Consider the following 26,105-nt stretch of genomic DNA (forward strand, 5'->3'; position numbering starts at 1 on the left):
AGTCATAGCTGTGCCCCCAGTTTGTAACATTTCCTCGACATTTCCTCCTTGAAGACCCTATGAAGGAAGCAGCAGCCCCAAAACTTCAGATCAAAGACTAAAAATTGCCCTGTGATAAGTATACTTCTTGTTGTCATCTCAGCAATGCCCCCCCCCCAAGATCCCACATAATGCCTTCCTCAGCCACTCCTTCTCTTTTTCCTGGCTTGCGGTAGTTGAGATGTGGCCAATGTGCTGTTGCCTGGCAACCCCGATGAAGGTATCTTTGGTCGTGGTCAGAAGGCTTGCTGTAGGCCAGGGATGGAGAACCTCTTCCCCTCCAGTTGCTGCCGAACTACAGCTCCCATCATCCCTGATCATTGGGCTATGCTGGCTTGGGCTGATGGGATTTGGAGTCCAACGGCATCTGAAGGGCCATTGGTTCCCTTCCCTTGCTTCCAGGTCAGAAAGGCAACTGGTTGCCAGTGCTCAACCTATTCCTGTATAGTCCAGTGTCTTGCTGTGTCCTCAGTCAGTGACGTTGGGGAGCAATAACCGCATAGGGTTGCTTCCTTTTCACTTCTTAAGCCCGCCTCAACTTGCTTGGTAGCTGGGACCTATCAATCATTTTGCCTGTATCTTACTGTTGCCAACCAATTTGCACAAGACATCTGGCATAGCATGGTTTATAGAAAGTGGGAAGGGATATGTATTTCCTCACTTTCTCATAATACTTGGACCACCCAATGAAGTTGAAGATTTAGGACAGATAAAATAAAATACTTTTTCACACAACACCTAATTAAAACTGGAATTGGATGTAGCGAGGGACGGCTTGAAAAGAGCACCCCAGCTGATGGAGGATATGGTGATCAATTGCTACCAGCCACCATCAGTGTTAGAAACTGGGATAGAAAAGCTAGGAACCAAATGGCTCCTGGGACCTGGGTTGTGGGCGCCAAAACAGAATGTCTAGTCTCCATTTGGGGAGATCGGCAACACTTTTTATTATTTTGATAAGCATATTGTTAATATCACATTTTTAACAAATTGTGAATGCATGTTTAATTTGGTGTTTACAATAAAAAAATATTGGTACCATACTTCAGTTTTCATAACACTCTGCTCTTTATTGCTAAACTCCTTAACATATTGTCTATCCTTAACATATACTTTGAGGTTTCAAAGCACATACATTTCAGTGATCCTTGAGTGTCAGCCAGGTGCAAAAAATGGCACCCAGACTTTTAGAGGTGCTTGCAAATGGAGAATTTTTTAGGCTCGAAATGCACCTGGTGCTCTGCTAATTTCGAACCCTGGCCACAACGGCTATGTTTCTCTCCACGGTCAGAGGTAGTATGCCTCTGAATATAATGCTCTGTGTAACGGTCCGCTTTTAAAATGAAGCTGCTGCGGTCAAACCTGCCTGGAAAGTACACAGCTATCGTTTCTTCCACCATGGATCTCAAGACTGTACATAGGGTTCCTAGGGAGCCTCCCATCTAAACACTGACCGGACCTAGACTTGCTTAGCTTCTGCAGTGTTATTGCACCCTCTGCTTCCTAAGCATGCAGGACCTCAGCAGTGGCTATTGGTATGCAGACAGTCTTCTGTAACCATGAGTCGTAGGAGAGGGTACCATATGTATAATTGCTCTGGTCCTCATGGTTATGGAAGACAGCTTGGGTATGAACAGCCACTGCTCAGAGCCTGCTCACCCCCAAGGTCCCTCCAAAAAAGATTTTTGCACAACTGGAATAAAAAACAGGGGAAGGAACTGTATGCCAGCCCAGTTGGCGCTGAGCAGCTGACTAGGGTTTGGCAAAAGTGAAACCCATTCTCATGCCTTCTCATATCAACGGCTTTAGCCAGTAGGGCGCTTAATGATTGAGAAACACTCCTGAACGCATCTGCGCAATGGGATTGGGCCGAGAAAAACTCTGAAACTTTCAGCTGGAGTTAATGAGATCCCAAGGCATTTGCTCCAGAGTTAGCAGCACAGCCCCCCCCCCCCGAGGGTGCTTTCCTCAAAAGACATTTTGGATCTTGGAATACAGAGACTGGCCCTGTAGTCTGGGTGAGAATCGCTGTTCATGGCTCCTTTTAGGGAGGAAGGCAGGCCTGGCTGCCAGTACTGGGCATTATTAAAACTTCTGCTTCTGAGGCAACCTACAGTCCGCACAGTTTCCTTCATATAACTCAGAGCGCCAGCTCCATTTGTTATCACCGTATGCCAGGAGTCTGGGATGGATGGGGAGGCAGTTGGCATTCTCAGTTTGCAAGCTTAATGTCTGAAGAACGTAAGGTGAGGCCTACTGGATCAGGTCAAAGGCCCGCGTAACCCAGCATCCTGTTCCCACAGCAGCCAGCCAAATTTTATTTACGTATTTGTAATCCACACCTCCATTAAAATACGTCAAGGTGATAATGTGGCACACAGTGAATAAACTCCACAAAAAGCATCTCTAAAAACTTGTCAGTAAATGCCAGTTGGTGAAGAAGAGAGAACTCATATTGCAAAGGCCTGTCTAAACAATCTCATTTTCAGAAGGTGTCTGAAAGAAGGTGGGGGTGGTTCCTGCTGAAACACTGCTGGCAGGGCCTGCCATGCTAAAGGTTAGGTCCCTAGTGAAGGCCAGCTGGTGCCCATTGGATGCCCACAAGCAGGACAACTGTGCTTTCCTTCCCTGCCACCCCCCAGCAGCTGGCATTCAGAATCATCCTGTCTTGGACTATGGAGGTCAAAAATAACCATGGCAACAAGATGGACTTCCCATCCCTGAACTTGTCTAATGTTTCCAGGTTGGTAGCTATACATCTTGTAGGAGTGAATGCCATAGTTTTTGCTATGTGCCTTCTCCTGCCCCATTTGCCGGCCAAGACCTCAGAAAGGCTCTCTCCTGTCCCCTGTTCCCCCCACCCGAGGCTCTTCCAAATTTCATGAGTACTGGAGCATGCAAACAATTTGGGGGGAGGTTCCCCATTCTGGCCAGAGGCTTGTGCTTATCCTCAAGCGCTGACACAGCCTTGATTGGCTGCAGTTCTTTTTGGAGTCCAAAAAAAGAGAGAGAGCAACTGCTTGCTTGGCCTGCATCTCTCTTTGTTCTGTGGCTGATGGCTGCTTTTGGCCCTCGCCATCCTCTTGGCCTTCCTGGTGTTTGCTCAGCTCTGCTTGTGCTGCCAGCCGGGTAAACGAGAGATTTTTCCGATGAATAAAGTTGTGCTGCTTTGGAGGCCAGGCTAAAAGCCAGAGCCCAGCGAACTTCTGTAATCAAACTGGAGCAGAGCCGGCCCAGCTTGTTCCTGCTGCCTTTATGCGCTGCTCCTTCACTCTGGCAGAGAATTTGGCCAGCTAGCGCAGGAAATGGGAAGCTTGGATAAATGTTTAGTTTGGTACACTTTGAGAACCAGACTTGCATTATTTTTCTTTTTGTGCAAAGGAGTAAGAGAGGCAAGATGGCAGGACAAGAAACTGGAGGTTGAAAAGTTCAACCAGAGGCAAAATAAGCCTGCAGAGAAGCAGCTGTGCTCTACCTTGCCTGCAAACACCTCTCTTTTCTGCCTTGTGCTGGCAGGGCGCACAATCTCTTTTCAGATGCCTCATTCAGAACTCTTGCTACTGGTGATGTGTCTGTCCTCCCCTCCTTTCCCACCACACACACACATGAATCAACACGCAGGTGACGTTTCCTGTCCAGTGGTGTTCCACTTTCTGCAGACAGTAAGCACTTGGGACAGGGAACTTGGAAAGCTTCCTCTCCCATATGGTGTCACTCTTTTCAACCTGGTGAACTTTCTGCTTGTCGCCTGTCAGCTTGTGACTCAGCCTCGTCGCTCCGGTCTCATTTCACAAGGCAGAGAGAACGGCTGTATGAATGGCCCCACAGCTCAGTGGTAGAGCATCTGCCTTGTAGGTCATGTTAGAAGCTCAGATATATAAGCTAATTGGCAGGTGGCACCTTAAACCTAGGTTATGGTTGCCACAACGGTATATCTAGGTGCCTTTTATGGTGAAATTTGTTAATTTCATTTCTATACCACTTTATATATTTTAAAGGGAAAAAACTCTAAAAGCGGCTTACAACACACTACAGCATCAAATAAAACAATCCAGGATAAAACAAACCCGGTCTGTTTTCCCCACATTTCTTTACCTACTTAATTTATAGAGCTGCCCCATAGCAGAAGGACTCTAGGGAGCCAGTGTGGTGTAGCAGTTAGAGCAGAGCTTTCCAAACTGTGTGTCACACAACACATTAGTGTGTCATCTGCAGTGTGTAGGTGTGTCGCGCAAATGCTCCCCATGCTTTTATAAGGGGTTAGTTTAATCTCTGGTTTGCTAGTAAAACTGAATTACTGTGTCACAAAATGATGCATGTCTAAAAAGCGTGATCAACATGAAAAGTTTGGAAATCTCTGGGTTAGAGTGTCAGACTGGGACTTGGGAGATCAGGGTTCAAATCCCCACTCGGTCATGGGGCTCACTGGGTGATCTTGGGCCTAACTCACAGGGTTGTTGTAGGGATTAACTGTGGGGGTAGGAACATGTAATCCTTGCAGGAAAAAGTGGGGGTATAAATGCAATAAACTCTTCTGCTTACCTGCTTAAGAAAGCTGGAGGGGCCAGCCAGGTGGAGATGTCAGTTGCTAGCATGTCATACAGAAATCTCCAAGTAGTTGCAATTGGACCTGCGCCAGTCGCAAAACACACCTGGCTAATTTCTAACACCACTTGCAAGCAGAAGCTCCCAGCTTCAGGCCCCTGGCATGCCCAGGTAGGGTTCCTCGAAACCCCCACTTGAAATCCTGGAGAGCTGCTGCCAGTCAGTGTAGGCAGCACTGAGTAAGATGGGCCTAGTGGTCTGCCTCCACATTAGGCAGCTTCCTATGTCCCCCTGACCTGCTAGGGGAAATTTCCCTTGCTTTCAGATGCATGTGTCTCCTTAACACCTTGAGGGCTAGAGCCATGCATTGACTTTTCTTTAAAAGAAGAAGCTGTTGGTTCTGTAGATTCCGGAGGTGTCCTCTTTTCATCTTGGGAGGCCAGGCTCCTGCAATTCAGCGCTGGGTTTCCCCTGCCTCTCATGCAGCTTTTCTTGTTTACATCTTTAGCTCTTTCTCTCTCCCTTCTTTATTTATTGATGGCCAGAGGCCACAGTCCTGTCGGATTGCATCAAGGAGAAGAGGTTGCAACTCGGTCACCGTGCGGTGCAGAGCCGGGAGCTTGGGGTGGGGGTGGGGAGAGGGGAGGCATGGCAACAGGGGGGCGAGTGGCAAACAAGGACCAGTTCTCATGGAACATGGCAGTGCTGAGGTAGCAAGGTATTGCCCACCCGTCTTTGTCGGGATTGGACTGCCTCTCCCCACACGAACAGCTTAACTTAGGCAGATCTGTGGGGTTGATCGCTGTGTCCCTGGAGGGGAATTTGGGTATCGGAGAGACCGGAAGGCAGAGGCAGGCAGGCAACGCTGGAATAGGGATGTTGCCCTCTATGAATTTTGATCCATAGTTCGTGGACCCATGTGCTGATTGTGGTGCAGTTATCCTTCCCGTTGTGTGTTCTTTTGAACTTTGCTGTACAGTACTCAAGCTGTGCCAAAATGCATTCATTGCATCCATCGAAATAACGGGTGCACTTTTTGGACACTGGAAAGCTGCCTTTCTGGTTAGCTCAAGCATCCCCAAACTGCAGCCCTCCAGATGTTTTGGCCTACAACTCCCATGATCCCTAGCTAACAGGACCAGTGGTCAGGGAAGATGGGAATTGTAGTCCAAAACACCTGGAAGGCCGAAGTCTGGGGAGGCCTGGGTTAGCTTGTCCACTGCCTGGCAGTGGCTCTCCAAGGTCTCGGAAATAGAAAGTGGGCTTGCCCCTGATTCTTTTAAACTGGAGATGCCATCAGGGATGAGCGTGGGGCTTTCTGTGTGCAGAGCAGGTGCTCCACCACTGAGCCGTAGCTCCTTTTGGAGGAAAAGAGGGTATTAGTATTAGTGGGCCCGTTGGGCAAAAGATTCCTGCATTGCAGGCATCAGATTAGACGACCCTTGGGGTCCTTTCCAACTCCACAATTCTATTCCTCTGAGGCTGTACCAATAGCATAGCTCTATAGTAGAGCCCATGCTTTGCATGCAAGAGGTCCCAATTTCAATTGCTCGCCTTTCCATGTGGGTCTGGAAAAGATCCCTTGCTAAAGATGCTGCTGCTAGTCAGTGTAGACAATATTTAGCTAGATGGAGCAATTGTCCAACCCTCTGTAAGGCAGCTTCTTATAAGTGTGATGAGTAGCAGTAGCAGCGGGTGCAACCCAGAGGGGGAAATGTGTTAAATATACCTGCTTCTGTTAGTTGATAAATCTTTTTTTTTAATTGAGCTTTTACCATAATACGATAAAATTAGAGCTACAAAGGATAAAAGAAAAAGAAAGGTTAGCGATCTAGCATGATCTGTCTCTTTATTTCTTCTTGACTTTTGGAAACAAGATAATACCAAATGTAAGTGTGAATTCTGCATAGTGAAATGCAGAAATCCTGGGAAGGCTGGCATCGCATGGCTCCTGCTTTTTGGAATAATAAAAAAATAGAATGAAATTCCTTTATTTAGTGATATTCAGCTCCCTAAAAGGTAGTCAAGGGTCGTGAGAGGCAATCACGGGTGGGTGTGGGTGCGGGGGCCAGAATATTCAGCTGTGCTGCTTTAAGACTGTTTGGGGATTAGGAGTTCAGAGGCCGTGTACCGAGGGGGGAATTCTCTCTCTCTCTCCCTCTCCCTCTCCCTCTTCCTCTCTCTCTCCACCAACCTTTGCTATACTGGATGCAGCTTTGACACAGAGGTGATAGCAGCCCCTGCCAAGTGCAAGAAGGTTCTTCCTTCCTTTACAGTTGCCTTAAGAGGATTTCTCTCAAATCCTCCCCATAGAGCTTAGCTCTGCTGCTGCTGCCTCGCTTCCTTAATGGGGGTAGGGAAGCTGAGGGCACGAGAAACACCTTTGCTGCAAGTTCAGGAAGGGAAGATGACGACTGGGTGCTGGGCTAGATGAGACATTGGGCTGGCGCAGCAGGCCCGCTTTTTATTTTCTTAAACCACAGGCCTAATCGTTTGCCAGTAGGTGCCTCCTAACCTGAGCTCGGTCGTATTCTTTGACATTTATTTACTTATAAGGTTTCCTCAACTGCCTTTCGCCAGAAAGTCCCAGGACAGTAGATTTATATGCACAGGCAAAAGAATTATAGTTATGAAACACAAACCATTCCGAAATGGGACCAGAAAAGACTTTTTATGTACGCGACAACAGCTGCACGGATGCTTCTAGCCCAGGGAGGGGAGGGAAAGAGGAAAGAGTCCCTACCAGGGAGGAATGGCAAGCTAAGCTGTTGGGACTACGCCGAAAAAGGCAAAGCTAACTGGAAAGCTCAGGAACCAAGAGGACAAAAACTTCAAAAAAAGAATGGGAAAAAATTATAATCTATTATTTAAGAGACCATTGCAGTGTAACAAATATTATGGGCCATATGGATTGATAGAGAATATAGAATAATACACAGTTGTAAATGCTGACAATAGGATCCATGGAGGGGGTGGGGGGAAGTCTCGAGATTTAGAGTAATCTCTATATATGAATAAGCATTTGGATTGTTATAATTTTTATATTTTTATATTTTTATTTTATATTATAATTTTTAAATTTTTAAATTTTAAAAAACATAAGTGATTTCATTAAAAATAATAATAATAATAATAATAATAATAATAATAATAATAATAATAATAAATAACCCACTGTCCCAAAATGGAGCAGATATCCCTTTCTCTCTCTCTCTCTCTCTCTCTCTCTCTCTCTCTCTCTCTCTCTCTCTCCACTGTCTTAGAACCTCAGTTATATAAGCTAATTGCCAAATGACACCTTAAACCTGGGTTACAGTTGCCACAATGGAATGTCTAGGTGCCATTTTTAATGGTAAAATTTATTAGTGTTAGTATTAATTTCATTTTCATACCGCTTACAGCCGGTCACAATATGCAGGGATTACCTTGCGTTTCGGCACAGGGCTATGCTGAAGAGTTTCTTCCAAGCTCAGGCGGAAGGGGCTCCCCTCGCCCTGCTCGTAAGTGGGTCCTCCTGACAGCGCTTAATCCTTCTTTCAGGACCAAAGCAGCCGTCACGCTGAAGCGCCACAGGTAGCCTCGTTCAGGACGGACCCTTCTGGCACTTGACCATTTTGCAGGTGAGTCTCCTGATCCCCGCATCTAGCAAAAGGGAAGAGTGAGGTGCAGCGGGGGGACCCGGGATCGCTGGGAGCCCCTCCCAAGGTGGAAAGCATGGGGGCATCCTTTCCATCTGTGCCATGGGGTGGGCAATGTATTTGTTTTGATTTAGCATTTGTGTGCCGCTTTTCCAACAACACTAAAAAACCTGCTGAAAGCTATTCCAGGCCTACACAGGCAATTAAGAATATATCCTTCCACAATAGTTAATTGATTTTTTAAAACTATTTTAAGGTTTTATTGTAGGAGTTTATATATTTTTTGCCATAAACCGCTTTAATATAGAAATATTTATATTAACAAGTTTGAGCACAACAATTAAAAATTAGCGAACGACATGTCATCCTATCCAAAAATGGAATAATATGTAAGTAAAGCAGAAATAAGCCATCCAGCAAGTGATTAATGCAGCTCAGGCAAACGCCCAAGAATTCAAAAACAATTGAAAATATATGGTGCCTGTTTCTCATGCCTTAATATTACTGTGGTGATTGCATTGGAGAAGTGGAAGAAAATAGGAGCTGAGGTTGCATCCTCCCTCAAACCTGAAACAGATCACGTATTCTGAGTTTCATTTAAAACTAGCTTCCTTCATCGCTTCTCCACTACCAATCTGAGTGGAGGGACAAGGGGACCCATAATACTTTGCTTGACTGTTCTTGTTGGTTGCTTTGATGCAACAACATCTGACACTTGGCAAGGCTAGACACAGCATTTCAAATTCCAATGCATCCTGCACAAGCAAAAAAAATATGTTTTTGCCTGATGCCTGAGTGGCACCACAAATGGGCCAGCACAACTCAAAACCCCCACCTTTCTCTGGTCATCTACCTGAATTTAAACAGTGGTGTTGGTAGTGAGCCTTGGGTTGATGAGTTTATTGTTCAGGCATGGCTCATTTGGTATTGGGAAGTCCAAGAACATTGGATACATGGTTGCTCTAAGGCAGGCATCCCCAAACCGGCCTTCCAAATGTTCTGGACTACAATTCCCATCTTCCCCAACCACTGGTCCTGTTAGCTAGGCATCATGGGAGTTGTAGGCCAAAACATCTGGAGGACCGCAGTTTGGGGATGCCTGACTTAGAGCAACCTCTGCACAATCTTGGGCCCATTCAGATGTTTTGGGCTACAGTTCTGATCGGCCCCAGCTGTCAGAGCACCTGGAGGGCATCAAGTTATTGGGAGGCTGACTTAAGTGATGTGGTCACTCTTTATAAAGGAGTCAAAATAGTTTCACCAACTCCCGACCTAACTTTCTCTCTCTTTCATCACTCCAACAGTGGAATACCGGAATCGCGCAAATCTGGGTTTGAAGCTATGAGCTCGGTAGCAGTGTTAACACCCGAAAGCTTTGCTGAGCACCGCAGCGGGCTGAGGGATGAAGAAACACGAGGTGAGATGGGCAGGAATCTTTTGGTGTGGGTGTGTTGTGAGGTTGCTGCTCACGCAATAAAAGAGATGTGTGTTCGATGATGGGTAAGGCGGGGTAGAATCTAGAGTGGGATCTGTTGGTGGAACTAATAACTTTGGAAAGGTAGAAGACACTGGTAGAAGAAACTTTCACCCTGGGATGCTTTTGTTACCGGCCCTAAAGTTGTCATTTGGAAGGGAAGATTCTAGGGTCAAGTTGCTCTATTGAAGCTTGTCAAAAGTTTGGTTCTATCACCTGTGAATTGAATCAAAACAACGGCTTCTTATCCCACTACAAGTGCCATATTGGCTAACCAATGGCAGGGTGCTTTGTGCTATCAGCAACATTGGCTTGTAATTTTACATAATATATTTCAAGCTTGTGGCATGATGGTCACAATCTGCTTTGCATTTCATTCCCCTGTTCTCGCTGCTTAATTTTTGTTTTACTCTACACCTCTGTGTGCATTTTCTCCTGCCAACTGAGGTTTATACTTCACTTGCAGGCATTGCTCGGGAATTCTAGTAAACCCAAAAATCAGTGCAGTTTTGAAAGGTTCCATCTGCCTTATTGATTAAAAGTCGTGTATGATTGCATCCAAGCATAGAAAACCCGCTCATTGATCTCGGGAATCATCATGCAAGGTTTGGTGTCCAAATGCATCACAGAAAAGCCCCCTCCCCACCCCCACAAAAACCAAATGAACCCCCAAATGAACCTGTGTCTTAAGATGCTGTGAAAATGAGGCTTTTATTTTCAAAGCATCCCAATGCTGCCTTTTTGGGGGTGGGGGTGGGGGGTCACATGGAGAAAACAGCCTTAGGAGATAATATTTGTTAGATAGTATTTCCCATTTGCTAATTCATGTGAACGGGAGATACATCTGGCAAGATCTCTGCAGGCTGTTTTTCAGTTTGACCCCTGAAGAACCGCCGTTAGGCAATAAGTTGGGCTGTTTTGAAAATAACATCCTCACCTTCACAGCATCTTGAGATGCCGCCTCTTCTGTTGCTGGGTTCAAATGCACAGTGAACGGACAACTTTCCAAAATATAGAATAGATGCATCTGATTAAGTGGTCGCTAGTCCATGAAGTAATTTGAACCAAAGGATGGGTATGTCTTCTCTGTTGCCTGCAAAATCCCTTCTCTAAACCAGGATTCCCACCCACCCACCCACCCTTGTGTGTGATCTTGCTGTCTTTCTATGTTTGTCTGCTGGGCAGGTGGTGTCCCAGAGGATGAGGCCTACATCCCCACTTACTTGGAAGCCTTTCCGCCACTCCCAGAAAAGGGAGCCCCGGGGGAAAAGTCCAGTGAGCTTACGGGAGTATGGAACAAAATCCGGCCTATCAAATCCTCTGTCATCACCCAGGTGAGTCTGCAGAGGCAGGGCACAAAGAGTTCCACTTCAGCTGCTGGCGTGTCTTCGCAGAATACCTTGTGTGTGTGTGTGTGTGTGCAAGGGAGAGAGAGAGAGGGGCTTCCCTATGGGGGATGATAATTGTGAAGTGTTTATCTCATTGCTGGATGCGTAGCCAAAATAATCAGCAGACCTAGAAAGATAGTTATGAACTTGGAAGCAGTAAAGCTGAACTGAAGTACAGTACTTGTGTTGCCTCGCTCAAAACCAGTGTCTTGGCAAAGGATTGGCAGCGACTGTGCGAAAAAGCCTCCATGCATCCTTCTTTTATCCTTCTTTTATTAGGAGAGCATTGACATAGTTGCTCTGTCTCTCCTCCAGTATCTGAGGCCTCTGGGCGCCAGTTGTTCAGAGAGGAGGAGGAGGAGGGTGCTGTTGTGCTCCTATCTTGCTTGATAGCTCAGTTGATAAAGCATGAGACACTTAATCTCAGGGTTGTGGGTTTGAGCCCCACTTAGGCCCCCACTTGCAGGAGGTTGGACTAGATGACCCTCGTGGTTCCTTCCAACTCTTGATAGCTCCTTGTAGGCTTCCCAGAAGCAACTGGTTGGCCGCTGCGATAACGAGAATGCAGGACTAGATGGGCCTTTTGGTGTCCCAGCAAAGGAAGAATGGATACATAAAACTTATGGAATACAGTATGCAGAAATGGCGAAGCTTACCGGAAGAATAAGAAATCAAGATAACATTTTTTTAAATAAAAGAATGGAAATGGTTTATTGAATATTTACAGATAAATTGTAAACAGATAAGAACATTGGCAGGACTATTATAATAACCTGCAGCTTCATAAGAGTACATATTTAAAGAAGATGAGTAAATGAGCAAATCAAGTTAATTTGAATATGCAGAATATATTAAAAATTAATTTAAGGAACCGCAGAAAGATGGGAAAGGAAGTCAAGCTTTGAAATGTCAAAATGATTGTAAAATAAGTGAAATTTTATAAACGTGAGAAGTATAAACAAAAAAATTAGATGGGCCATCCAGTGGGGATGGGGAGTGTTACGATCTTCTCATCCACCCAGTTATGTAGATTGGAAATGGAGAAACTGTTCCATGCTACACGTAAATTAACACGTGGCTTTGAAAGCGGATTGCACACATTTATATATTGCCTTTATATCTTGCCTTCTCTGTGGAGCTTAAAGTGGACTGACCCTCCTTTTAATCCCCACAACCGCCCTGCAAGGTAGGTTAGGCTGAGAGGGAGTGACTGGCCCAGCGACACTCAGTGAGCTTCACAGCCAAGCGGGGATTTGAACCCTGGCCTCCCACGTTCTAGTCCAACACTCTTAACCGCTGCACCACACTGGCTCTCACGCAGGATAGATGTTTGCAAATAGCCATTGGTGGGCTGAGAGCTAAACAGGACCTCCCATGTTCTGAGGCTCTGTGCCATGCCATGTGCAAGAGGACAATGGGGTTACAGTTGGTGCGTTTGTGCCTAGTCTGTGGGCTTATTACAAGGAAACACCTGGTGGGCACCAAGGGAAGCGGGATTCTTTCCTGGATGGGCCTTTTGGTGCAGTCCAGCGTGAACTGCTGCTGCATTTGGAAATAGACATTTTGTGGCATGTGGACACTGCCCCTGAGGTGTTCCTCCCTTGGCAGGTGTTTCACGTCCCCCTGGAAGAGCGACGCTACAAGGACAACAGCCAATTCGGAGAAGGTGACGAGGCCAAGGTGTGCGTGGACATCATGCAGAAGACCGGGGCTCATATTGAGCTCTCCTTGGCCAAGGACCAGGGCCTGTCAATCATGGTGACCGGCAAACTGGATTCCGTCATGAAAGCTCGGAAGGAAATAGTCGCTCGGCTTCAGACCCAGGTGCGTGCAAAGCCTTTCCACCCCAAAGTGTGTCCACTTCTACCCCAGTGACTCTTGCTTTCCTGCAAGCGGTTATTCTCAGAATTTCCCTGAGTTCTTTTGATGAAGTGTGGGATATAAATGTAACAAATGAATAAGGCAGCTCCCTGTGTTTCTATATCAAGCAGCCCTTGTTAAAACTTCATTTGGAAAACCAGCAATGCCGCTGTCTTCTCCCCTTTTTCCGCAGGCTTCAGCTACTGTCACAATCCCCAAGGAACACCATCGCTTTGTGATCGGCAAGAACGGCGAGAAACTGCAGGAGCTCGAGCTGAAGACGGCCACCAAGATCAACATCCCGCGGCCTGAGGACCCCAGCAACCAGATCAAGATCACGGGCACCAAAGAAGGCATTGAGAAGGCACGGCACGAGATCTTGCTCATCTCCGCGGAGCAGGTGAGCCGGGGAGGGGTGGGGTCGTGACTCCCCACCCTTTTCCTCCAAAGGCGGAAGGTAGCGGGAGTGGGAAGCAGTTGCGCAAGAGACTTCTGGCAGCCAGCCTCACGGCTTCTCCTCTTCGTTTTAAAAGCAGCAAGCAGGTTTTTGCAGTGGACTCTGGCACGCTGCATTCCACGGCTAGAGCAAGCCGCCCAACAAAAGATATGGAATTTTTGCGGCTCTAGACACAACGTGGAGGGGTTTTATGCAGGGCACAATATGGTGCAGCCGGGTTTTTTTTTTGCCAAATCTGGGATACCAACTTCAATGGGGTATTTTGGGAAGGCTGGGAAGGGGTTCTAGCCACAATGGCTATTTTTCTCCTTGGCTGTCAGAGACAGTTTGCCTCGGAGATACCCATTCCTTGTGGTTGCAAGCAGGGAGAGCGTTGCTGCATTCTGGCCCTGCTTGTAAGCTTCCCACAGGTATCCGGTTGGCCACTGTGAGAACCAGGATTCTGAGCTATTTGCTTTTATTTTTGTGGGAATGTTGAGGAAAGTAGGAGAGCATATATTGATTAAATATCCCTCCTCACGTTAGTGAGCAAGCAGCAGAGCACAATCCTGTGCACAATGCTGGAAGCTAGCTGATGGTTTTGTTAGAATCATTTGAGCTAAGCAATCCAGTCTGGCTTGTTCCTGGTAAGTTTCCCCTTTTGTTTCCCTCTGGATTAATAATAACACGACAGTCTTGATTAAAAATAAGAGTAAAGCTTACTTACATTCAGTCCACAGTAGTATTTCAAAGACAGGCTTTATCTTGTGGTTACAGTTACATTTATAGAGAAAATAAGTCTGAGCTTGGCCTCAGACTTTCTACCATGTGGCTTTCATGCTCTGTTAGGAAAGAGCAAGAGAGGAAGATGGCTGCGTGACTAGCCCTTTTATAGGGTCTGCCAGGGTCACACCCATCTACCTGGTCACATATAGGGGGAGAATGCTCCAGAGCAGGTATGACAGGAAGTCTTCCCTGTCTGGAGCAACAGTTGTCTCTGTGTCCACTCTGGGCAACAGGAAATGTTGCATTTGACTGCTTCGGTAATGATACATCCCACAGTTTTCAGGTTGATATACAATACCGTTTATTCAGAATGCCTAAGTAGAATAGATTAGCTTTTCGTGTGATTCAGCCAAGGCTGCTCTCCGGGCTCTGTGTACTGGCCTTGTCTGCATTTAATGACAAGAGCTCCATGTATCCCAGCTCCCTTCTTCAAAAGTAAGCTCATAGCAGGGAAATAAATCAGTCTTGGGTGATTGACCGGAAGGGGAAAGCATACGGTGAGCAATTCGCCTCCCCGTTATTTCCAGGAGAGGGGCTGAATAGTGAAGAACTGAGACTTGATCCACAGGTTTTGGATATACCAGGCCGGGGCAACCTGCGATCCAGCAGAGGTTGCTCCTCTTCAGGTGGGTCAGCAGGTTTCCCCTTGTGTTCCAGGATAAGCGGGCCGTGGAGCGCTTGAACCTGGAGAAGGCCTTCCACCCTTTCATTGCTGGAGCCTTCAACAAGGTGGTCCAGGAGATCATGCAGGAGACCGGGGCTCGCATCAACATCCCACCGCCCAGCGTCAACAAAGACGAGATCATCATCACTGGCGAGAAGGAGCCAGTGGCCCAGGCTCTCCTCCGCATCCGCAAGATCTACGAGGATAAGGTGGGTGGGTTTGCCTGTCCCCGCAAGAGGGGGCATTAATGGCACTTTGACGGAAGCACCAAAGCTGTAGTGTTTTAGCTGGCAGTTTCTGCAAGAAAGGGGCATCAGCTACAAGCAGCCCCTTTGAGTGCAGGTGGTCCCGGCGCTGCCTGGGGCGGATGGGAGTCACAGGCCAAGACACCTAGCGGGCACCAAGATGGCAAAAACCTGTTCTAAAGAAATCAGTGGCGACTTGTACATGCACTTCCTACCTGAAATGGGTGGCTGAAATTTGCAAAGGAGCAGCTAGATTTCTAAAAGCAGAAAAAAGAATCGTTGCTTTTTTGGAGAGCGTGCATGTGTGTTGCAGCAAAAATCCTCTTAAAAGCATTTCCTCCCTGTTGACTGGAGGGAATGCACCTTTGAAAATGGCACTTGCAAGATGCAGGAGAAAAATCTGCCCCCTCGTTAATCAGGGACACCAGAATGTTTATGACTTCACGTGAGCCATTTAACAGAATGAAGTAGGGACAGGGAGCCCATGATAATAGTAATAATAATAATTTTATTATTTATATCCCGCCGATCTGGCTGGGTTTCCCCAGCTACTCTGGGTGGCTCCCAAAAGAATATTAAAAGCACGAAAAAACATCAGACATTAAAAACTTGCTTAAACAGGGCTGCCTTCAGATGTCTTCTGAAAGTTAGATAGTTGTTTGTTTATTTCCTTGACATCTGATGGGAGGGCATTCCACAGGGCATGCTCCACTACCAAGAAGGCCTGGTTCCCTTGTAACCTCACTTCTTGCAGAGAGGGAACCGCTGGAAGGCCCTCGGAGGTGGACCTCAGGTGTCCGGGCTGAACGATGGGGGGGGGGGAGAGACTCTTCATGGTCCTTCTGATGTTTCTGGGCTGCAGCACCCATCATCGCTGGTCCATGTCGGCTGGCGTTGATTGGTGCTGGAGTCTCTACACAGCACCTGCAGGGCTGCCACCACCCCATTTGCGAGATAAATGCTGCAGCCCTATTCCTGAGTGCAGTGTGGTCAGTGGCCCGAACTTGGTTTGGCTGGATGAGCAGGGAAGGTCCGGTAGTAGCTGTCTTTCTCTGGGCGTGCTGGGAGGCTTTTGGCGGCTTTGCCCATTTCCATGCTGTGAAGCAGCAGCTGCTCCCCCTCCCCTCTCTCAGAAGCGCAAGACAACCACGATCTCGGTGGAGGTGAAGAAGTCCCAGCACAAGTACATCATCGGCCCCAAAGGCAACACCCTGCAGGAGATCCTGGAAGCCACCGGAGTCTCGGTGGAGATGCCGCCCCTGGAAAGCAGCTCGGAAACAATCATCCTCCGGGGGGAGCCCGACAAGCTGGGTCCCGCTCTGACTCAGGTCTACGCCAAGGTAAAGGGCTCCAGCATCTGCGTTGGACCGCCTGGTCTTCTTTATGCGCAGTTTGGACCAGGTTCTCAATGTGGGCCACCTGAACACCAAGGGTGGGTGGACTGCACTACTAAGGATGTTCAAGAAGGAGCATCTGTAGTGGCTTGGCAGTTTTATTGCTGTTGTTTTTTAAAAAAGGCTATACCATTTCTTTTAAAGCAAGTTTATGTAATCAGATTTTTTTGTTTCGTTCCTTGCAACCATGTAGATCTTAAAAAGCACCTAGTGGGAATTGTCTTACACAACTGTAGAGATTAATCTTCTCTTAGGAGGTTCTCTGCCTCTCCCCCCCACCCCACCCCCCAGGTCACTGTCCAAAATAAGCTTTTTCTTAGCAGAGGAAAAGAAAAATAATGGTGCAGTTTAAGAGGCTGCACCTGGTCTCTCTTTTATCACAGGTTTTAGACCTGTGTTGGGATTTATTCACAGTCGTACCTTGGTTTTTGAACAGCTTAGTTCTCAAACGTTTTGGCTCCTGAATGCCGCAAACCTGGAAGTGAGTGCTCCAGTTTGCCAACTATTTTTGGAAGCCGAACATTCGATGCGGCTTCCAGTTGCTGCAGGAGCTTTCTGCAGCCAGTCGGAAGCCGTGCCTTGGTTTGCGAATGCTTTGGAAGTCGAACGGACTTCCGGAACAGATTCCGTTCGAGAACCAAGTCACGACTGTATTTAGTTTTTATTCAGTTATTATACAGCCCTTTATCCAAAGATCCCAGGGCAATGTACAACATTAAAAACACATTTTATGGAGCATTGATAATAAGAACGTAATAAAAAGTGTGATAACAGTCATAACAAAATCGTAATAACAGTCCCCCACCCACCCCCTCACAGCTTTAACAACCCATAGATTATTTAATGGCCAAAGGTCTGGGTAAAGAGGAAAGTTTTTCCAGGCGCCTAAAGGCATGTAAGATGGCGCCAGGCGAGTCTCTCTGGGAAGATCATTCTACAATCGGAGAGCCACCACAGGAAAGGCCCATTCTCATGTTACCACCCATCAAACCTCTCGGGAGTTTGATGGGTGGTAACATAAAGAAGGGCCCCAGATGACAAGCTCATGGTCCGGATTGGTTTGGATAGGGAGAGATGGTCCTTTCTGAGCTGAGTATTATTACCTTTATATACCACTTTTTTCTTCCAAGTAGCTCAAGGTGGTGTACATGGTTTCTCCCCCCCCCCCCCGTTTCATCCTCACAACAACCCTGTGAGGTAGCTTAGGCTAAGAGATGGCAAATGGCCCAAGGTCACCCAGTGAGCTTCACGGCTCAATGGGGATTCGAACCCTGTTCTCCAGGGGATGCTAAGCATTGCGACTTGAGATGGATGTTTGAAACGGTACCGTGGCGGCACCTAGAGACGGAACGCAGTCATTGCTGCGCTAGAACAGCAGTGCCCGTGTTGACATCTGGAGAGGCTATGTGTTTAAAAGGGGGAGAAAAAACCCAGCATGCCAATCTGTTCTCAAAGGAAACTGTGATTTGACCACAAAACTCTGCCTCTTCTCTCACCCCGCCAGGCGAAGAGTGTGATGGTAGCTGAAGTAACCGCCCCAGCCTGGTTACATCGTTTTATAATTGGAAAGAAAGGACAGAACATTGGCAGGATCACCCAGCAGCTTCCGAAGGCAAGTGTTGCTTATGCAACAGACTAGAGTAATTGGGATGAAACCACCTGTCCTTTTCGCCGTGTTTCCGTTTGGTTTGGGTTTCCCAACATGCCTCCTTGACGGATAGAAGGGGCAGCTAGCAAATGAGCCTGCAAGTTACTAGTCCACATGTTTTTTACTACATGTCCTGCCCATTAGACCAGGGACAATTATCTGTGGCGTGCTGATGGCCTCAAGGAGCAAGACGTAAGATTATAAGGAGAATCCTGCTGTATCAAGCCAAAGGCCTACATAGCCCATCGTCCTGTTACTCCCAGGGTCCATCGACACACCTCCGGGAAGCCCAAAATCAGGTTGTAAATGTACATTGCTCTCCCCCTTGGGTTGCCCAGCAGCTGATACTCAGAGGGTGCTTCTAATACTAAAGGTAGTATATAGCCATCACGGCTAGTAAGCTATTGCTAGTCTTTCATGGGGGATATTTGTCTAATCCCCTTTGTAAAAGCTGTCCAAGTTGGTGGCCAACACTGCAGTGTTCCATAGGTCAACTACGTGTTGTGTGAAGACCTTCTTCCTTTTTGCCTTTCCCGAACTCCAACTATTCAGCTTGTATTTTAGCATCGTGAGGCAGTCGCCTGGACGCAACGACTAATCGCTGCAGGAGAGTGGGAGTTTGCCAACCTAAGAGATGCCTTCTGGGAGGGATACTTGGGTCCTCCCCCCCCCCCCAGTCAGGCATATCAGAGTTTGATTGCTTGTCCGTTTTTAGGTTCACATCGAATTCACAGACGGCGACGAGAAGATCACGCTGGAAGGACCCACTGAAGAGGTGGAGCTGGCTCAGATGCAGATCCAGGAGATTATTCGGGATCTGGTAAGCCGCTGCGGCTTCTTGCCGCAGAGTTGTCTGTTGCTGGCCCAGTTGCAGGAGTACAAACTGAAATCCCACCATCTTGATTCAGATTCAGATTCAAATTTATTGCGGCTATAAGCCCACACAATCAAAAATCCATCGAAACATAAAACACAAACCATATATCAGAAAAACATAAACATCTGTAAGAATTTACACCACAGCCATTTGGATGCACACAGATATATATATAATTGCCGAAAGAAAATAGAATAAAATTATATGTAGAACTTTCAATAATCATACAGCATTCCAGTCCGTCTCTTATGAGAGAGGACTGAGATTAAGAACCTTGCTACTTGCAGAGTTCCATGGGGGTCATTATCTTGTAGGGTAAGTGCAAGGTATGACTCTGCTGGTTTGTCATCAAATTCCTGGATTATTGGGTTCAGTATATTCGCCCACCATCTTGTGAAAAAGTTCACTCTCGCAGGAGCCCCCTAGCATAGGGTGGGGCTTGGTATATTGAGAGCTAAGAGGATAATGATAATGGAAATTTATTTATACCCTGCCCATCTGGCTGGGTTTCCACTCTGGGCGGCTCCCAACAGAATATTAAAAACACAATTAAACATCAAACATTAAAAGCTTCCCTAAACAGGGCTGCCTTCAGATGTCGTCTGAAAGTCAGATAGTTGTTTCTTTCCTTGACATCTGATGGGAGGGCATTCCGCAGGGTGGGGATAAATAAGATGCCCCCCGTTAACATATGAGATGGAAACCAAATCTGTTAAGAAGCATTGGGAATATAATTAGATTATTATTTTCTATCTATTATTTTCTCCACAAGGTCCCAAGGTGGGTTCCAACAGTACAGTTATAAAAGCAGATAAAACCATTCCTGGCAAGACGGGTCAGGAGAATGCTGAGAGTAGACTGGGCAGAAATAGCATCAATGCTTTTCTGCAAGGGAGTCCATATCTCCAGAGGGCACAGTAGAATTGCAACAGAGCCACTCTGGGCGGCGGCCACGAGGCGAGCTCACCATCTTCTCTTTCCCTCCTGCCCTCCCAAAAATATTCCTTTGCAGCTCGGCCGAATGGACTACACCGAAGTGCTCATCGATCAGCGGTTCCATCGTCACCTGATAGGGAAGAATGGAGCCAACAGTGAGTCCTGGTGTGCCAACAGAAGTGCTGGGCAATTTGTCCTGTCTTGGAGAATTTGCGGCGGGTGGCGGCTCTGTGACAATTGAGGATACTTGCCAGGCAATGCTTGCAAAGCTTTGGTGCTGACCTCCGTGTCTCTGATCCCGCCTCTCTTCCCTTCTGTGTGCTGCCAGTCAACCGCATCAAGGAACAGCACAAAGTCTCCGTCCGCATCCCGCCCGACAATGAGAAGAGCAACCTGATCCGGATTGAGGGAGACCCACAAGGGGTTCAGCTGGCCCGCAAGGAGCTGCTGGAGATGGCTGCCCGCATGGTAAGGGAGGCCAGCATCTTCACCCCTCGTCTCTCGCTTAGCCTTCCCAAGCTGGAGTTGGGGTGGAAGAAGAAGAAGCAGGAGCCAATCGGGAAGAGGGAAGGGGAGATTGGAATGGGAAATGCATGGCAGTGGGAGGGGGTGAGGTTGGAGGGGTTACAGGGGTGAATGAGATCTTATGTGGTGCGGGGCGGAGATGGAGGGCTAATAACTCAGTATTTATTCTTTCAATTTGTATCCCGTCCTCTTCCCAAAGGAGCCCAGGCCAGCAAACACATCTATATTTATTTTTATTTATTTTATTTTATTTTGATAATAATTTTAGTTTTCAATTACATTCCAATAATAGCCTCATTATTAACAATGCCAAATTATACTACAGTTAAAATACCAATCGTTCAGATACCAAATTATATAATTTAGGTCCTTTCCCCCCCTGCATGCTAGAATTTATGGTTTGATGGTTTTCTTTATTTCTGCGTTCCAAAATCTTACTAATTTCTATTACATTCCAGTCAAAATAATCTTTATACAACAACTGCAACATTAATAACATCTATTCATGTTAACACATTAAATGATTTATAAAACGACAAGTGAGGCACTCAAACTCTATCCTTGTTCTTCCTGTGTGTGGCAATTATTCTATTTGTTTATTTTATTTTAAAGAGCATTCTAAAAATTGTTCTAAAATATACTCTCAGCCCGAAGAGATGCCATGAACAGTGACTTTCAGACATCAAACGCCTGGGTCAAGAGGGATGCTTTTAGATTCCTTCTGGGAGTCCCTTAAGGAGGGAGGCAGACGCTTCTCATCAAGGAGGGTGTTCCACAAATGTGGAGCTACCACTGAAAAGGCCCTGTTGGTAAATTTCCAGCCAGGCATCACCCCACCACCACCACCAAACCCTCACTGATTGTCAGTGCTGATTGTCAGCTTCTGCCAAAGCAGGCAAGATTAGACTAAATTTGACCAGTGATCTGGCTCCATGCAAACCAGAGCCTCTTAAAGTGGAAATATTCGGCCTTCTGTAGAGTTAGAGCAGCACATAGTGAGATGCATTGGTTGGAAAGTTGGGCTTAGGAAGCTGGGAGAGCAGGGTTCGAATTTCCACTCGGCCGTGAATTTCACTAGGTGACCTCAGGCCAGCCACCTCCTCTCAACCTGAACCCTACCTCGCAGGGTCATTGTGAGGATGGAACGGGGAGGGCGGAGAACCATGTATTCCACCTTGAAGCTCCTTGAAGGAAGGGTGTGATAGAAATGTATCGAATAAAAGAAAGGGGGGGGGGGAACGGCAGATAAAGGAGGTGGGACTCTGGGTGCTCCTTTGTGGATTCCCTCTGAGAATCTTTTGTATAAGGGGCAGTGCTTGTAGCAGCCCCATTGCGCAGGAAGGAGTCTCTCTTGGGGTGGATGCAGCTGACTGGTTGTGTGGGCTTCTGTCCTAGGAAAACGAACGCACGAAGGACCTCATAATCGAGCAGCGCTTCCACCGGACCATCATTGGGCAGAAAGGCGAGAAAATTAAGGAGATCCGTGACAAGTTCCCTGAGGTAGGAAAGAAAAATTGCTATATTTATATACCGTATTTTTCGCTCCATAAGACGCACTTTTTCCCTCCCAAAAAGGAAGGGCCAGAGCCCTTGCAAGAGCCAGAGCTGCGCCTAGGACAATTAAAGAAAGCAAAAAAAAATTTTTTTCCTGTTTTCCTCCGCTAAAAACTAGGTGCGTCCTTTGGTCAGGTGCGTCCTATGGAGCGAAAAATACGGTATATTTTTGTCATGGGAGTCTACTCAGTATTGATTCTGAGTAGATTCCAATGCATAGTTAGCAGAGTGAAAACTTAAACACGTTGCAGGATTCCCAGAAAATGGACCAGAGGCAATTAGTATTTCATTCAGCCGAGCTTTACTGCTACTGAAGGCAAATGAGCATAATGGTCACAAATCCGATACATTCAGGATTGGCACTGTCCATAAGAAATCCAGTTGCAGCAGACTTAACTTGAACATACAGCAACTTATAATAAGTCTAAAACATTAATGCTATATATAGAACTCCACACCAGAAGGAAAAGAGAAAGTGAAACCCAGGCTCCTTCTGGCCCTACTTTTAAAGTCAGCATGACCTTGACAGAAAAAGATAAGAGAACCAGTTTAAGCAAACTGTACTCAGCTTCTCTGAAGGAATAACCCAAACATCATGAACCTTCTGCTTATTTCTTTCACACAGAGAAGCTTCCAGAATCCTCTTGAATTAACTAGGATAGGAAAGATCAATACTTTCTGCACTAAGAAATGCAAAGTGACAATTTTTACCCCTCCTTTTTATCTGAGGGAACTCAAGGCGGCTTACAGATAAAGAAGAGTTGCTGAGAGCTTGTTGGGTTTTTTTGGGTGGGGGGCTGATGCTTTTTCTCTGCAGCACCTATTCTTTTGGCACATGGTAAATAATGTTCTGCTTTGTGGTTCTGGTAGTCTCGAGCACTGAATGTCCTGCATCTCTTATCTGACAACAGGTTGGGGCTAAAACCTGAGCCTGTGCTGGCCCTTCTGTGTTTCTGAAACCTTATCATAAGTTAGCGATGCAAGCAAAGTGTGTGTGAGAGGCAAAATTCGTAATTCCTGAGAATCTCTTGTCTTCATTTCATTTTGCTTTTTAAATTCAAGTTACTAGTCCTTCAGAACAAAATAATGAACTGAAAAAAAATGTTTAAAGGACTCCCCCCCCCAAAAAAAGAGTCCTTTTCATTGGGAATAACCCAGATGGAAATTTCCAGGTGTTGGAAAAGGTTATTTACGTATGCCATTACTGCGCATAGCTGCCAAGTACCCCGTTTTCCCTGGGAAATCCCTGTTTTCTTACCGTTTCCCGCAGGTGTCCCGAATGGCAAAATACCCCTTATTCCCTCGCATTACGGAGCTCCTGCCGGCGGCCATGTACTTCTGGTACTGCGCCGGCACCGGAAGTCGCTTCTACGCACTTCCGGAAGTGTGTAGAAGCGACTTCCGGTGCCGCGGCGCTGCTGATCCCAGATTTTTCAATCCAGAACTTGGCACCTATGCTACTGCGGCTCGTGTTTTGTTAGCCCAAAAATGGAAAACGAACAAAGACCCAACTAAAGAAGATTGGCAACTTATGGGAAACCAATGGTATACCTTGCGCATTAACATATAGAATAAGAGAACAAGAAGAACATATATTTAAAGAAGATTGGAAAATGTTTATTGAATACATATGGAGGAAAATTGTGTATATTTGAAAATTTGGGCAGCATTAAGATAAATTCAACAATGTAAATAAGTTTTGGTGGATGTAATAATGGAATACTGAACGGTTTAGTTTATATAAAATATGCAGGGATTTATGTTGTGCAAAATGAACTTGGAAAGAGAAGAAGGGAAGTCATCGATATTATAAGGCTGTTTAAATGAGTATTCAAAATTGTAAAACTGAAAATTTAATAAAAAAAATTTTTTGAACGAAATACAGTGGAACCTCAGGTTACGGTGGGGATCTGTTCCGGAGGCCCCGCCGCAACCCAAAAATGACGCACATCAAAGCGCCGTGTCTGTGCATGCACGATTTAGTGCTTCTGCGCATGTGCGAGCGGCAGGCAAACCCGGAAGTAACTCGTTCCGGTACTTCCAGGTTTGCCACGGACGTTCGCTGAAGCGGACGCAAGCGGAGGCGGACGCAGAACGAGGTTTGACAGTAGAGAAGTATGGGCAAGCCAATACCTCCTTGAAAGCCAGAGGGTGAGGACTCGGCGCCCTTTGTTATAACTCATTGTTGTGCATGGAAAGAGGGAAAGGCGAGTTAAAGATGCAAAGCAACCCCATAGGGGAACCTGGCTATCGTAACTTGTAGCTGCTGATAGCCTTACCCTGCACGATCTCCAGAGTTGCATATCAGCTTAGAAACTTGCCTTTTTAACTCTGTGCTCGTTTAATCCCTCCCCACGAAAGAAGGGGACTCTAGGTGCCTACCCCTGCGACTCTGCGTACTGATAACTGCTCCACCCCTACAGGTTATCATCAACTTCCCAGACCCCTCTCAGAAGAGCGACATCGTGCAGCTACGTGGGCCCAAGAACGAAGTGGAAAAGTGCGCCAAGTACCTCCAGAAAGTCATTGCGGAGCTGGTGAGTCCCACCCGGTTAGGCTTGCAGATAAACAGGGCCTCTGCTTGGCTCCCCCCCCGCTCAACATGACGGAATCCCATGGGCTGAAACCCACCCTTTCACCCAAGAACTGGGCTATTTGGGGAGGAGGGGAAGGGTGTCTGTTTGCTGCTGCCACAACCAATGTCTTGCTGAAGTGTTGCTGCTCCGCCAGGTGTGCTTCTTTGCCCAGGCAGGTGGCCTCGGGATGTACCACCTCATGTGGTCGAAAAGGGGGTACCACAGTGATGGCCTGAGAAGACTGGCAGGTGAAGGAAGCTTGGTTGGATACAAGGAAACTTATTTTATTTTTATTATTTTATTATTTAGTAGTTTATACGCCCTGTTCTTCCTCCAGGTTAGAGCACAGGGCAGCTTCCGATGCAACACGCAACAGTAATCATATAAAATATACTTAATAAAACAGAATAAAAGCATACCACCATTATGAAAACAGCCAAACTAGGTCTGAACTCCAGTCAGTATCTGCATCAGGTTCCAAAGGCCTGGACAAATAAATAGGTTAAAACATATCTAAATATAGCTAATGTGGAAGGTTGACATATTTCAGTTTGGAGGGTGTTCCATTAAACAGGGTGCCGCTACTGAGAAGACTGTCTCGTTCCTTATAGGAATAATAATCCATAATTATTTAGTTATTGTATATTCATTAATTCATACCCATTTCCATATCTTCCGCTCTCGTTTCCTGTTGCCCACGATTTCCCGCCCTAATTTAAAAAGAAAAGCCCCTTCCATTTTTACTTCTTCCATTCTTTCTCCAGGAGAATTGCCAGAAGCTTGGTGGCTTTGTCCTCTGACTTTGCCCTTGTACCCAGGATCCTTTCTGTCACAGCTCTATCTCTGCCATCTCAAGATGCTTCTGAATGTCTCTATCAGTGGTTCCATACCTCTCCTCCAGCATTCTCTGTCTCACTCCCCCAGGCACCATATTTAACTTCCTGGATTTTCTTCTTCTTCTTCGCCTTAGGTTGAAAACAGTTTTTCTATTCCAGTCCCTATCTTCAAGCAGTTCCACAAGAACATTATTGGGAAAGGAGGCGCCAACATCAAAAAGGTAAAAGTGGGGGGGGTGTCTTCTCCTGATTTCCTCCCCTCCCCCAAGAACTGGGCTTTGGGTGGTGGAGTGTCTCGCTTTCTGAGGAAAGAAGTAGTTTCTGTGGATAAAGGTCCAAGCCACTTAAGAATCGGAGAGTCAATTCCAGCATGTTGGCCTGACACCTCTGATGTTGTAAAGAACCAATGCAAACCTCTGAAGCTTTGGTCTGAGAGGGGTCCTAACCAACTGCTGCTGCTGGACAGCGGCCTGCTTACCTAGTCACTGTGGGTGGCGCTGTGGTCTAAACCACTAAGCCTCTTGAGTTTGCTGATCAGAAGGTTGGCGATTCGAATCTCTGTGACGGGGTGAGCTCCCGTTGCCCTGTCCCAGCTCCTGCCAACCTAGCAGTTCGAAATCACACCAGTGCAAGTAGATAAATAGGTACCGCTGTGGTGGGAAAGTCAATGGCGTTTCTGTGCGC

General features: G+C 46.6%; 1 protein-coding gene across 1 annotated transcript in view; it reads left to right on the forward strand.

Annotated features, from left to right (window-relative positions):
- LOC118094779 (vigilin) overlaps positions 1-26,105 on the forward strand; it is a 53,052-nt gene that overhangs the window by 12,907 nt on the left and 14,040 nt on the right. Inside the window, exons 2-15 of the mRNA XM_035135448.2 lie at positions 8,125-8,204; positions 9,527-9,639; positions 10,882-11,030; positions 12,693-12,908; positions 13,138-13,344; positions 14,824-15,039; positions 16,209-16,415; positions 17,974-18,081; positions 18,833-18,937; positions 20,007-20,085; positions 20,259-20,398; positions 21,851-21,955; positions 24,433-24,546; positions 25,556-25,642. Of these exons, the coding sequence (XP_034991339.2) occupies positions 9,564-9,639; positions 10,882-11,030; positions 12,693-12,908; positions 13,138-13,344; positions 14,824-15,039; positions 16,209-16,415; positions 17,974-18,081; positions 18,833-18,937; positions 20,007-20,085; positions 20,259-20,398; positions 21,851-21,955; positions 24,433-24,546; positions 25,556-25,642 (1,809 nt within the window). The 5' untranslated portion in view covers positions 8,125-8,204; positions 9,527-9,563. The remainder of the gene's footprint in view (positions 1-8,124; positions 8,205-9,526; positions 9,640-10,881; positions 11,031-12,692; positions 12,909-13,137; positions 13,345-14,823; positions 15,040-16,208; positions 16,416-17,973; positions 18,082-18,832; positions 18,938-20,006; positions 20,086-20,258; positions 20,399-21,850; positions 21,956-24,432; positions 24,547-25,555; positions 25,643-26,105) is intronic.

Source organism: Zootoca vivipara, chromosome 13 (assembly GCF_963506605.1).
Source record: "Zootoca vivipara chromosome 13, rZooViv1.1, whole genome shotgun sequence".
In the NCBI taxonomy this organism is placed as follows: Eukaryota; Metazoa; Chordata; class Lepidosauria; order Squamata; family Lacertidae; genus Zootoca; species Zootoca vivipara.